General features: G+C 43.3%; 1 protein-coding gene across 2 annotated transcripts; it reads left to right on the top strand.

Annotated features, from left to right (window-relative positions):
• Window positions 1-3,936: 3,936 nt before the first annotated feature.
• LOC115142211 (inward rectifier potassium channel 13-like) lies at window positions 3,937-11,939 on the top strand. 2 transcript variants are annotated; one of them, XM_029681669.2, is made up of 4 exons: window positions 3,937-4,236; window positions 7,616-7,874; window positions 8,135-8,471; window positions 8,720-11,939. In XM_029681669.2, exons 2-4 carry the CDS (start codon window positions 7,674-7,676, stop codon window positions 9,292-9,294), a joined length of 1,113 nt encoding a protein of 370 aa, XP_029537529.1. In that variant the 5' UTR covers window positions 3,937-4,236; window positions 7,616-7,673; the 3' UTR covers window positions 9,295-11,939. The 2 variants fall into 2 exon arrangements, with proteins under 2 accessions (XP_029537529.1, XP_064856570.1); XM_065000498.1 differs by lacking the exon at window positions 3,937-4,236 and having other exon boundaries at window positions 6,452-7,874.

Raw genomic sequence — 11,939 nt, 5'->3', positions numbered from 1 at the left:
ACAGTGGAAAGTCTACACATTATATATTTTCACGTCAGATTCACATGGAATTTTTGTGCAATTTAAATGTTTGAATATAAAATTATTGGTGAAAAGATTAAATGTAATTTTAGCTTCCAAATGAGAGAATTGGGTTTTCATAAGGTTAGGGCTCTGCTCAATCAGTGGCCCGCCCCTGTGAAGAGACATGGGTTATAAAACTATGAAAACACACACTTCTCCCTCCACTATATAAGCCTTGACGAAAATGTAACCTCCTGTTCCGAGGATGTGGGGACGATGGTCCATACGTTAAAAAGGACTAGCAGGTCGACTACAGAACTAAGCCAACCTCAGCGTGAGCTTTGGGTGTGAATGGTATGAACTTTGAACTCTTATTCACTAAAGAAGTGAGACATCCTAGCCATTGAGTTAGCAACAGCAGCTAAAAACGTGGGCTAGGAAAGTACAGACAGAGTATCCCGCCTACCACCCAACGACGACACTACAACGTTTCCCGATCACCACCAGAGACACTCTTCAAAGGACAAGGACTCTGTTGGGCAACACGGCCTTCCATCTACCACCAACCTATTGAAGCGCAGCTCAGAGTAAATATTTATTGCATTTTCCTTTTCCAAATGGGAGGTAATTTAGAATGCATAGAATATTGTATTTATGATAGCACAGCTTCTCCCTTTGTTCCTCAGTCTTCCCGCTCTTTCAGTCAAACCCAACCCATTTTCCTTTGTGTAACCAGCTGTCATATCTGCTCCGTCCGCTAGGGACGTTTTCCTTTATGACATAATTTGTAATCAAGGTATGATTCATTCTGTGTATGTGTAATTCTGTTTGATTAGTTAGGTATTTACTAAATAAAGAATTAAACCCAATTTTGTATTGCTGATTCGACTTGTTAGCCAGGGTTCGTGAAGATAACCAAGAATTTACAACTTTCAGATGAGACTGAAGTAAGGTGACGATTAATATTGATTGCTATTGATGTAAAATATTACTAGATCTTTAAAAGTTTATTCGGGGAGATAATAGCACTATAAATATTATTTTGTGGTGCCCCAACTTTCTAGTTAATTGCATTTACATGATTAGCTCAATCAGGTGATATTAATTACAAAGAAAGGATTTTATAGAATAGCATGTCATAGCCGGCATAGCCAAAGACACAACAATGTTGTACTAATCTTACAAACCTTCTCGGATCAGAAAAAAAAGCCTCAAAATGTACTTTTCTCCTCTTGGTCTCATTCAGGAAGCTTGTCAGTTCCCTCACCGTATACTTTGACCCCTCTGCTTGTCCCCTCTGCTTGTCAGCTCCAGACCCAATGAAGAGGAGTCTGAAAAATAGGCCTCCGCATCATCCTCTTCCTCAGACTGACTTTCCTCCTCCTCATCTCCATCTCCCATCCTGACCACCTGCCCTTCCTCTCAGGTCAGGGCCTCCCCCCAGCACCAGGCAAAGGTTCCATGGTGCCTTTAACCATACCAGCCTCTCCCCTTCCACCTCCTTTCTTCTCCCCCTTTTTCCTTTTCCGCTTGACACCCCCCCCTCCACTAGCATAACCTGACCAGGCCCAGCCTCATCTACACCACCATCCATAGCATGACTATGCCCAGCCTCAGCTATGCCACCATCTCTAGCCTGACTAGGCTCAGCCTCATGTACACCACCATCACTAGCATGACTAGGCCCAGCCTCTGCTGCCTGCGTCTCATTGCCCCCCTGCACATTGACCTCAATTTCCCCACTGACCCCTGTACCCTCACATTGTCTACGGCCTTTATGTGGTCACGCAAAGCTTTTATGCCCCAAATCCCCACACTCAAAACACTGTAGACTATCTATGGCAAACCCTGCATAGAGCCCCTCCCCATGCCTCACTTTAAAATGAACATTTAGCTGTTGCTCATTGTTGTTCAGAAACATGAACACTTGCCTGCGGTGCGAAACAACGTGTTTAACAGCATCTGCTAGCAAACTTACTGAAATTACTCATCTCTTTCCTGATTTGATCATCCGTAATAAACAGAGGAAAATTTGCAACTACCACTCTGGTTGAAGGGGTAGAATGAGGTGAAATTGGCACCAATACACCCCCTACAAATATTCCACATACCAATTAGGATCTTCAAATACTTGGATCAGTTCTAGAACCCATTGCCCTCCATGGTTGTAAGCTCTGGGGTCCGCTCACCAACCAAGAATTCACAAAATGAGACTGCATGCATAATTCTGAAAAAATATCCTCTGTGTACAACGTAAAACACCAAATAATGTATGCAGAGCAGAATTAGGCAGTTACCCGCTATTTATCAAAATCCAGAAAGAGACGTTCAATTCTACAACCACCTAAAAGGAAGCGATTTCCAAACCTTCCATAACAAAGTCATCAACTACAGGGAGATTAACCTGGAGAAGAGTCCCCTAAGCAAGCTGGTTCAGAGGCTCTGTTCACAAACACAAACAGACCCCACAGAGCCCCAGGACACCAACACAATTAGACCCAACCAAATCATGAGAAAACAAAAAGATAATTATTCACAAGAAAACAGAGAACACAAGAAAACCAGAATGCTACTTGGCCCTACCACTGTGACTGACCCAAACTTTGACAACGTACAGCTTTGACTATGTACAGACTCAGTGAGCATAGCCTTGCTATTGAGAAAGGCTGCGACGGGCAGACCTGGCTCTCAAGAGTAGACAGGCTATGTACACACTGCCCATAAAATGAGGTGGAAACTGAGCTGGACTTCCTAACCTCCTGCCAAATGTATGAACATATTAGAGACACATATTTCCCTCAGATTACACAGATGCACAAAGAATTTGAAAACAAACCAAATTTTGATAAACTCCCATATCTACTGGGTGAAATACCAGTGTGCCATCACAGCAGCAAGATTTGTGACCTGTTGCCACAAGAAAAGGGCAACCCGTGAAGAACAAACACCATTGTAAATACAACCCATATTTATGTGTATTTATTTTCCCTTTTGTACTTTAACTATGTGCACATTGTTACAACACTGTATATAGACAAAATATGACATTTGAAATGTCTTTATTATTTTGGAACTTCTAGGAGTGTAATGTTTACTGTTAATTTTTGTTTATTTCACTTTTGTTTATTATCTACTTCACTTGCTTTGTCAATGTAAACATATGTTTCCCATGCAATAAAGTCCCTGAGAGAGAGAGAGAGAGAGAGAGAGAGAGAGAGAGAGAGAGAGAGAGAGAGAGAGAGAGACAGAGACAGAGACAGAGAATTACATCAGATAGGACAGGAGAATTACACCAGGTAGGACAGATTGACCCTAGCCCCGAGCACATAGACTATTGCAGCATAGATACTGGAGGCTGAGACAGGGAGGTTCGGGGGACACTATGACTCCATCCGACAATACCCCCGGACAAGGCCAACCAGGCAAGATATAGCCCCACCCATTTTGCCAAGTCTCTTTCTTTGAACTTTGAACTTCTGCAACATTTCAAACAGAAAGACTATTAAAGAGTGAGGGTAGATAGTAATGTGAAGGTAGATTTTACAATGGAACAATCCATCCTTCTCTCCCTCTCTCTCTCTCTCCACCCCCTCCCTCTCTTTCTCTCTCTTTCTCTTTCGCTTTCTCTCTCTCTCTCTCTCTCACACACACACACACACACACACACACACACACACACACACACACACACACACACACACACACACACACACACACACACACACACACACACACACACACACACACACACACAAAGACACCCTGTTGTCACACTCCCCCTCCAGAGCCTCTCTCTCATCATCATTCCTATACTAATTTACTCCTACCAACCACAGGACTCAGAGGAGCTACAACTGGCTCTGTCAATGAACTGTGACAAGGTGTTGTTCTTTGGGTTATTCTCCTCCCTCTCTCGCCTTCCGGGAACACTAATTGGCCACATGCAGAGTAATGTGACCAATCGAATCATCCTCGGCAGAGAGCCGGAGCTGCAGATCGGAAGAGCAGAGCGTTGGGCTCAGTCCGGCTCCCACGCCGAAGAGTTCCTGGGGTGACACTATCTTTTCCTTCCTTTACCTTGGGAATACCTCGGGATTTACCCCCCATCTTCTCATCCCACGGATTTGGTGGTTTTCCCGCCCCTGGCCTCGCCTCCTGCCCGCCCTCGGATCAGCGCTCGGGTGAAAAGGGCACCATCAGACGGGTGATCGCTGGCCCTGGTGCTATACTACGGTGAGTAACCTTACGGATGGACTGGGAGTCAGACGACACAGGCCACTGAGAGGAAGAGAGAGAGGGTGATACGAGACTGTGTGTGAGAGAGACAAAGAGACAGGGAGAGAGACACAGTGAGAGACAGACATCGATAGAGAGACAGATTGAGAGAGAGGGAGAGGGAGACAGAGAGACAGAGAGGGAGACAGACAGGGAGACAGAGAGGGAGACATAGACAGACAGAGAGGGAGAGAGAGAGAGACATTGATAGAGAGACAGAGTGAGCGACAGGGAGAGACAGAAAGAGAGACAGACAGAGAGACAAAGAGAGAGACAGACAGAGAGACAGAGAGGGATACAGAGAGAGAGTCAGACAGCGAGACAGAGAGTGACACAGCGTTAGAGACAGAGAGGGAGACAGAGAGATGAGACTATGGTGCATCACAACAGAAAAAGCTGTCAAATCTGTCCCAAAAAAGTTAGACTTTCAAATTCAAATTGCAAGATTGAGTTTGTGCAACATTATTGAACAATGTGCAAGAAATTGACCAGCCGAATCGCCCATGGCAGCAAAACTTAACCAAGACTGTGTCTACTGTCAATCATGTACATGTAAATGAATACATAAACACAGCTTGTACCCTCGGAGACCCTAGACTGAAGAAGTCAAATAACAGGTCAACTTTTTCCAGCTTGAAGTAACAAAATGGGTGTTTCTTTTCATTTTTAACACGTTAGATATAGGCCTAAGTAGGACAAAGGGAGGTCAACTTGCACAACCTGTCTTACTCTGTTTCATAACCACAGAGAAAGCATTTACAGGATGTATCTATAATATAACTGAGTCTATAACTGTTTAGCTCCAGGTGGTTATCAGGTTCTCTCCTCTTGTACTCGTTGGATCTCTATGGGGATGGGGGTAAAGCTGGACGTTAGAGGGAGACCCTGTTAACCATCTGGAGCTAAACAGTTATAGACTCAGTTATATTATAGATAAATCCTGTAAATCCTTTCTCTGTGGTTATGAAACAGAGGTGGACAGGTTGTAATATTAAACTTCCACATATGTAAGATGCGGTAATCAACACCAGTGGAGGCTAGTGGAGGGATAAATCAGAGGACAAGTAAAACAGCCTCCTCCTACATATACCTATACCCCCTTAAACTTTGGCACCTAAGACAAACACTCAATAACATGCTGGTAATGTATTATCTACAATGAACGTATCCGCTGGAAAATGGCAAACTCTCCTGCACCGCACTTCACAGTGATAGATGGCCCTCTGATGATTGTATCATTGTTGGCTAAACTAAGCTATAGCTTAGGGAGCAATGTAGCCAAGCTATCTCCAACCAACAACCCCAAACAACAACCTCAAACTATCCCAGCAGCCACTGAGCCTCCTCATCCATCCACAGAGAGAGCCCACAGAAAGAGTGCTGCTGTTAGCATCATCTAATAGCCGCCACTATCTCACACACGTACTGAGGAGAAAATGGCCGCCAGGCCCAACAGACTGTGGGGGACATTGGCGATTTGTAACCACTGTGTGTGTGTGTTTTTGCCTCCCCTGCACGCCGCATGCCCCTCATGTGACGGCCTCTCTGATGGCCTCTCTCAAGCTGGCATCCCCCCACCTCAGGACAATGAAGCACTTCTTACTGCACTAACACATAGCCATGCTTACCCATTACCCTATATTGTTTCTGTAATAACAGTCCCATGCTTGGCCTAGAGAACAGAAGTGGTAGCTAGCAGCAAGCCGCTGCAGCCTGACTTGTTAGCCCGTGCCAGTGATTATTTCTGACCAGTGGTGTAAAGTACTTGAAAGTACCACTTAAGTCATTTTTTTTCTATCTGTACTTAACTCTTTATATTTTTGACTACTTTTACTTTTACTTCACTACATTCCGAAAGAAAATTATGTACATTTTACTCCATACATTTTCCCTGACACCCAAAAGTACTTATTATTACATTTTGAATGATTAGCAGGACAGCGAAATGGTCTAATTCACTCACTTATTAAGAGAACATCCCTGGTGATCCCTACTGCCTCTGATCTGGAAGACTCACTAAACACAAGTTTAATTTATAAATGATTGGAGCCCCTGGCTTTGCCTGCTTTGCTTTATATAAGGAATTGGAAAATATTATATTTTAGCAATTACATTTACTTTTGACACTTAAGTATATTTAAAACCAAATACTTTTAGACTTTTTACTCAAGTATTATTTTACTAGGTGATATTCACTTTTACTTGAGTCTTTTTCTATGAAGGTACCTTTACTTTTACTCAAGTATGACAAATGGGTACTTTTTCCACCACTGGTTCTGACTGTAACGAATCTGTAATTGAATTAGCCAACATAAGTGCCTCAATATTCCCCAATTAAATTGTTGATGAATAAAACCCCTTAGAAACATAGAGTTACTCCAGTGAGATTCCCAGGACTTTTGTGACTGCCCTCGTGTGTAGTCAAGGCTCAGGGCTCATTTTTACTACCGACTGTAATTGTATGCGTCTAATACACAGAAAAGAACAACAACACAATTTCCCAGCTGATTTTCTACTTCGTTAGCTGTACAAACATTGCACAGCTTTTGAAAATTACATTTATTGAAGTGTGTTTGATTCAACAGAATAACTTTGTTAGTTGTATATTCCATGTATACTTACAGACAGTATATGGTGCACAATTTACAGGCTAAAGTTATAAACAGGAGCCATTTTGAGCCGTGCATCCCTATAAGTCATTCTGGTCCATGATGTGAGTTAGATACAGCACTTAAAATAATTGTTTGTAAAATGTATGTGCAATGTTTTCTCAGCTCATCTCTTGCAGCTAGCAAATACTGTACATACACAATGCAAACAAGAGACTTCATGGGTTCATAAAAAACATCTTTCATCTCACAGAATGACATATATTTTCATATATACCTCAAACATCATCACACTGTAAAAACGTCCCATCATATAGTCTACAGTCAGTACATGAGGAGGGTGTGTGTTATTTATCACAGTGATCATCCATAAAGCATTCTAACATGTTGCTGAACAAGACTAGAGAACAGATGGGAGAGAGAAGTCCCAGTCTGGTACTGTAGTGATTGTTACTGAGTCTGTTCCTCCAAGATTAAACTCACCACATTCCTGCTCTGCATGTCGCTGTGTTCCACTGACAGATACCCCACTGAGCACATCTCTAATCACCTGCAACAACATTCTAGACGTTTCTGGAAGTTTCTGTCTCTCTCTGTCTGTCCCCCTATGTACATAACTAACTACATAACAATGTCAAAGTGGATTTGTAAAGTCAAAGTTGTCCATGTTTACAAAGTTATAATAAACGGTCTACTATGATTCTTGGCATGATTGTCCTTGTTTCCAGATACCTTCATCCTGACCTGCCCACTCGCCTGCCCTCGACCCCTCACCTCCCTGTAACCATGACGACCAAAACAACCAATGTCCTGGACGGGAACAAGGTCTCCTCCTCCCCTCTCCTGTTGTCCACATCATCCCCGTCCTACCTGTCTTGCCAGCGCCTAGTGACCAAGGACGGTCACTGCGCCCTGCGGTCCTCCCCTCCCTCCCCTGGCCTGTGGCCCTCCTGGGCATCTGCCTCTGCCTGGCTGCTAGCCCTACAGGTAAAATAAATCAGTTGACACACACACAATAGTTGAAGAGGTGCTGCTGACTAAACGGAAATGTAAACTTAACATAAAAGGTTACACACAGACACTCTATGGGACAGTTTTGCAGACATAGATTAAGACTAGCCTTGAATTTAAACTCTCAATTGAGAATATCCATTGAACTTGATTATAAGACCAGGATCAGGCTTTATCTCTGTCTGGGAAACCAGCAATAATTGAATGGGTATATACACCCTGGCTCTCCCCTGCAGGATCTGTGGGGGGCAGTGGTGTGCCTGCGCTGGCGCTGGGTCCTCTTGGCCTTCTGCACCTCCTTCGTGGCCCACTGGCTGCTGTTCGCCTGCCTGTGGTACCTACTGGCCCACCTCAATGGAGACCTGGCGGTGGAGGACCACGACGCTCCTCCAGAGGGACACGTAGTGTGTGTCAAATACATCACCAGCTTCACCGCAGCCTTCTCTTTCTCCCTGGAGACCCAGCTGACCATAGGGTACGGCACCATGTTCCCCAGTGGGGACTGTCCCAGTGCTATAGCCCTGCTGGCAGTTCAGATGCTGCTGGGGCTCATGCTGGAAGCTTTCATCACAGGTACTTTCTAATGGAGAGGAGCACTTCTCTTTCTCAGGTTGTTGTTGTCCGTTTCAATGCTGAGGGTACAGCTGTTTGGTGTTCTTCATCTTGCATTTTTTTCTTCTTATTCTATTATTTTAATTTCTTGTTAATACTCAATCTGTCTCACCTGGGTCTCTAGAGATAAAAAAAACAACACAACATACATATTTCTGAGGAAAACTACTGATATCTACATTTTCTCTCTCTCCCTTCCCCACTCTCAGGTGCGTTTGTGGCTAAGATCGCCCGTCCCCAGAAGCGTGCGGGGGCCATTCAGTTCAGCCCCCAGGCGTTGGTAAGTCAGCACCAGGGCCAGCCCTGCCTCATGTTCCGGGCCACCAACCTTCTGCGACGCCCCCTGGTGGACGTGGAGGTCAGTGCCGTGCTGTACGAACAGAGAGACAACCAAGTCCTGCACCAGACCAACCTGGACTTCCAGCTGGACCGGCTGGGCCCACGCCCCTGCCCCTTCTTCATCTTCCCCCTCACCTTCTACCACGTCCTGGACCGCCACAGCCCCCTTTACCCGGCCCTGCGTGAGGGCAGCGCCAGCCCTTTTGAGCTAGTGGTGTTTCTTTCCGCCTCCCAGGAGGGCACGGGTGACGCCTGCCAGAAGAGGACGTCCTACCTGCGCCAGGAGATCCAGTTTGAGCGGCGCTTTGTGCCCGCTGTGGGGTTGGACAAGCAAGGCAGGTACCAGGTGAGCAGTCAGCACTTTGGCATTGCCCACTGCAATGAGCCTCTGGACAAGGAGTGTGTGGTGCAAATCAACGGGGATGGGAGTGACAGGATGGAGTAAGGGTGGGGAAGGAGGAGGGTGGAAGGGAAGGATGGGCAGGAAGAAATGGAGAATGAGGTATGGGAGAAGGGGAAGAGGGTAATAGGTGAGAGGAGTAAGGGACAGAGAGCAACGTGGGATGGGTGGGTTCCGGGGTTTAGAATATCTATATATATAGTACCAGTCAAAAGGTTGGGCACACTTACTCATTCAAGGGTTTTTCTTTATTTGTACTATTTTCTATATTGTAGAATAATAGTGAAGACATCAAAACTATGAAATAACACATGGAATCAAAATATATTTTATATTTGAGATTCTTCAAAGTTTCACAGTCAGCAAAGAGAAATGACAGTGCATCATTACTTTAAGACAAGTCAATTCTGAAAATGTCAAGAACTGTGAAGGTTTCATCAAGTGCAGTCGCAAAAACCATCATGCGCTATGATGAAACTGGCTCACATAAGGACCGTCACAGGAAAGGAAGACCCAGAGTTACCTCTGCTGCAGAGAATACGTTCATTAGAGTTAACAGCCTCAGAAATTGCAGCACAAATAAATGCTTCACAGAGTTCAAGTAACAGACACATCTCCAGATCAACTGTTGAGAGACTGCGTGAATCAGTCCTTCATGGTCGAATTGCTGCAAAGAAACCACTACTAAAGGACACCAATAATAAGAAGAGACATGCTTGGGCCAAGAAATACGATCAATAGACATTAGACCGGTGGAAATCTGTCCAAATTTCAGATTTATGGTTCCAACCGCCGTGTCTTTGTGAGATGCAGGTGAACGGATGATCTCTGCATGTGAGGTATGATGGTGTGGAGGTGCTTTGCTGGTGACAGTGTCTGAGATTCATTTAGAATTCAAGGCACACTTAACTAGCATGGCCACTGCAGCATTCTGCAGCGATACGCCATCCCATCTGGTTTGCGCTTAGTGGGACTATCATTTGTTTTTCAACAGGACAATGACCCAACACACCTACAGCCTGTGTAAAGGATATTTGACTAAGAAGGAGAGTGATGGAGTGGTGCATCAGATGACCTGCCTTCCACAATCACCCGACCTCAACCCAATTGAGATGGTTTGGGATGAGTTGGACAGCAGACTGAAGGAAAAGCAGCCAACAAAGTGCTCAGCCTGTATGGGAACTCCTTCAAGACAGTCTGAAAAGCATTCCAAGTGAAGCTGGTTGAGAGAATGCCAAGAATGTGAAAAGCTGTCATCAATGCAAAGGGTGGGTACTTTGAATAATTTAAAATATAAAATATATTTTGATTTGTTTAAACACCTTTTTGGTGACAACATGATGTTATTTCATAGTTTTGAGTTCTTCCCGATTGTTCTACAATGTAGAAATGTGTAAGAAATGAAGAAAAACCCTTCAATGGGTAGGTGTGTCCAAACTTTTAATTGGTACTGTATAGTAACACAGGGATAGAGATAGGGGCGGAAAATTGTGGGTTAGGGGCAAAATGGGAGGGACAGGTTTCTATGGCTCTGCTACCTGGTTAAGCAACCATCCATATCAAAGGGCATTTATCCAGTCGATTGAAGATCACTAAATTGTAGAGCATGTTCTAGTTACCTGTGATCTCTAGAACCAACAGGCACATTCACTGCCATGAAGGATGATATTCCACAATCAATAACACCGTGCTGCTATGGAATACACTCTGGCTGCATTTACACAGGCAGCCCAAATCTGATATTTTGTCCAATTATTGGCAAAAGAGCTTATCTGATTGGACAAAATCCCAACTTGTGATAAAATATATATATAGTTTGGACACACCTACACATTCAATGGTATTTCTTTATTTTTACCATTTTCTACATTGTAAAATAATAGTGAAAATATTTTATTTTAGATTTGAGTGTGCAAAGCTTTCATCAAGGCAAAGGGAGGCTACTTTGAAGAATCTCAAATGTAAAATGTATTTTGATTTGTTTAACACTTTTTTGGTTACTACAGGATTCCAAATGTGTTATTTCATAGTTTTGATGTCTTCACTCCCTTGAATGAGTAAGTGTGTCCAATCTTTTGACTGGTACAGTATATATATCAGAATTTGACTGTCTGTGTAAACGCAGCCTCTGTAGTCTAGAGGAGCCTACTTTGAAAGGTGACAACTCAATGTCTTCAATCATTTTAAACTGAGGTATATAATATTGAACTGTCAGAAATTTCAGTCATGCATTAGAAAATATCAGTTGATTTAACTGAAAATATATTAGATTACTGCCTTAAATGTTTATAAAAAAGTCTTCACTGAAATCAGTGTGCCTATTTACACCAAATATTAGCCAAAGATTAAATGTAATAATTTGTTATACATTGATTACACATGTTCAATATGTAAAATGCTATGACTCTAGATTGAGCACTTTAGTGATAGGTTAAAGGTTTGGAGAACGATGTCAGTAGATCATCTTTACGTTTTCCCTTTGAATTTCTGTAAAGACCAAAATCACTATTACATCATGCATGTATGCATGAGTCAACAGCAAACCACAAAGATTAAAAAGAAAATGGAAATAATGTTATGGGAAGCCCTGATTTTCAGAGATAAAATCTTATTGTAACATAATACATGTTCCAATGGCTTGTACAGTGTACATTACATGAAATAAAATAATATTTTCTGAACAATTCAAA

Source organism: Oncorhynchus nerka, linkage group LG14 (genome assembly GCF_034236695.1).
Source record: "Oncorhynchus nerka isolate Pitt River linkage group LG14, Oner_Uvic_2.0, whole genome shotgun sequence".
Classification (NCBI taxonomy): domain Eukaryota; kingdom Metazoa; phylum Chordata; class Actinopteri; order Salmoniformes; family Salmonidae; genus Oncorhynchus; species Oncorhynchus nerka.
This window is presented reverse-complemented; position numbering and strand designations above follow the sequence as displayed.

Coding starts and splice junctions, on each gene's coding strand:
- LOC115142211 (XM_065000498.1), top strand. CDS start 7,584: ATGATTCTTGGCATGATTGTCCTTGTTTCCAGATACCTTCATCCTGAC. Junction 7,875..8,134: donor CCTGGCTGCTAGCCCTACAG/GTAAAATAAATC, acceptor TCTCCCCTGCAG/GATCTGTGGGGGGCAGTGGT. Junction 8,472..8,719: donor GCTGGAAGCTTTCATCACAG/GTACTTTCTAAT, acceptor CCCCACTCTCAG/GTGCGTTTGTGGCTAAGATC.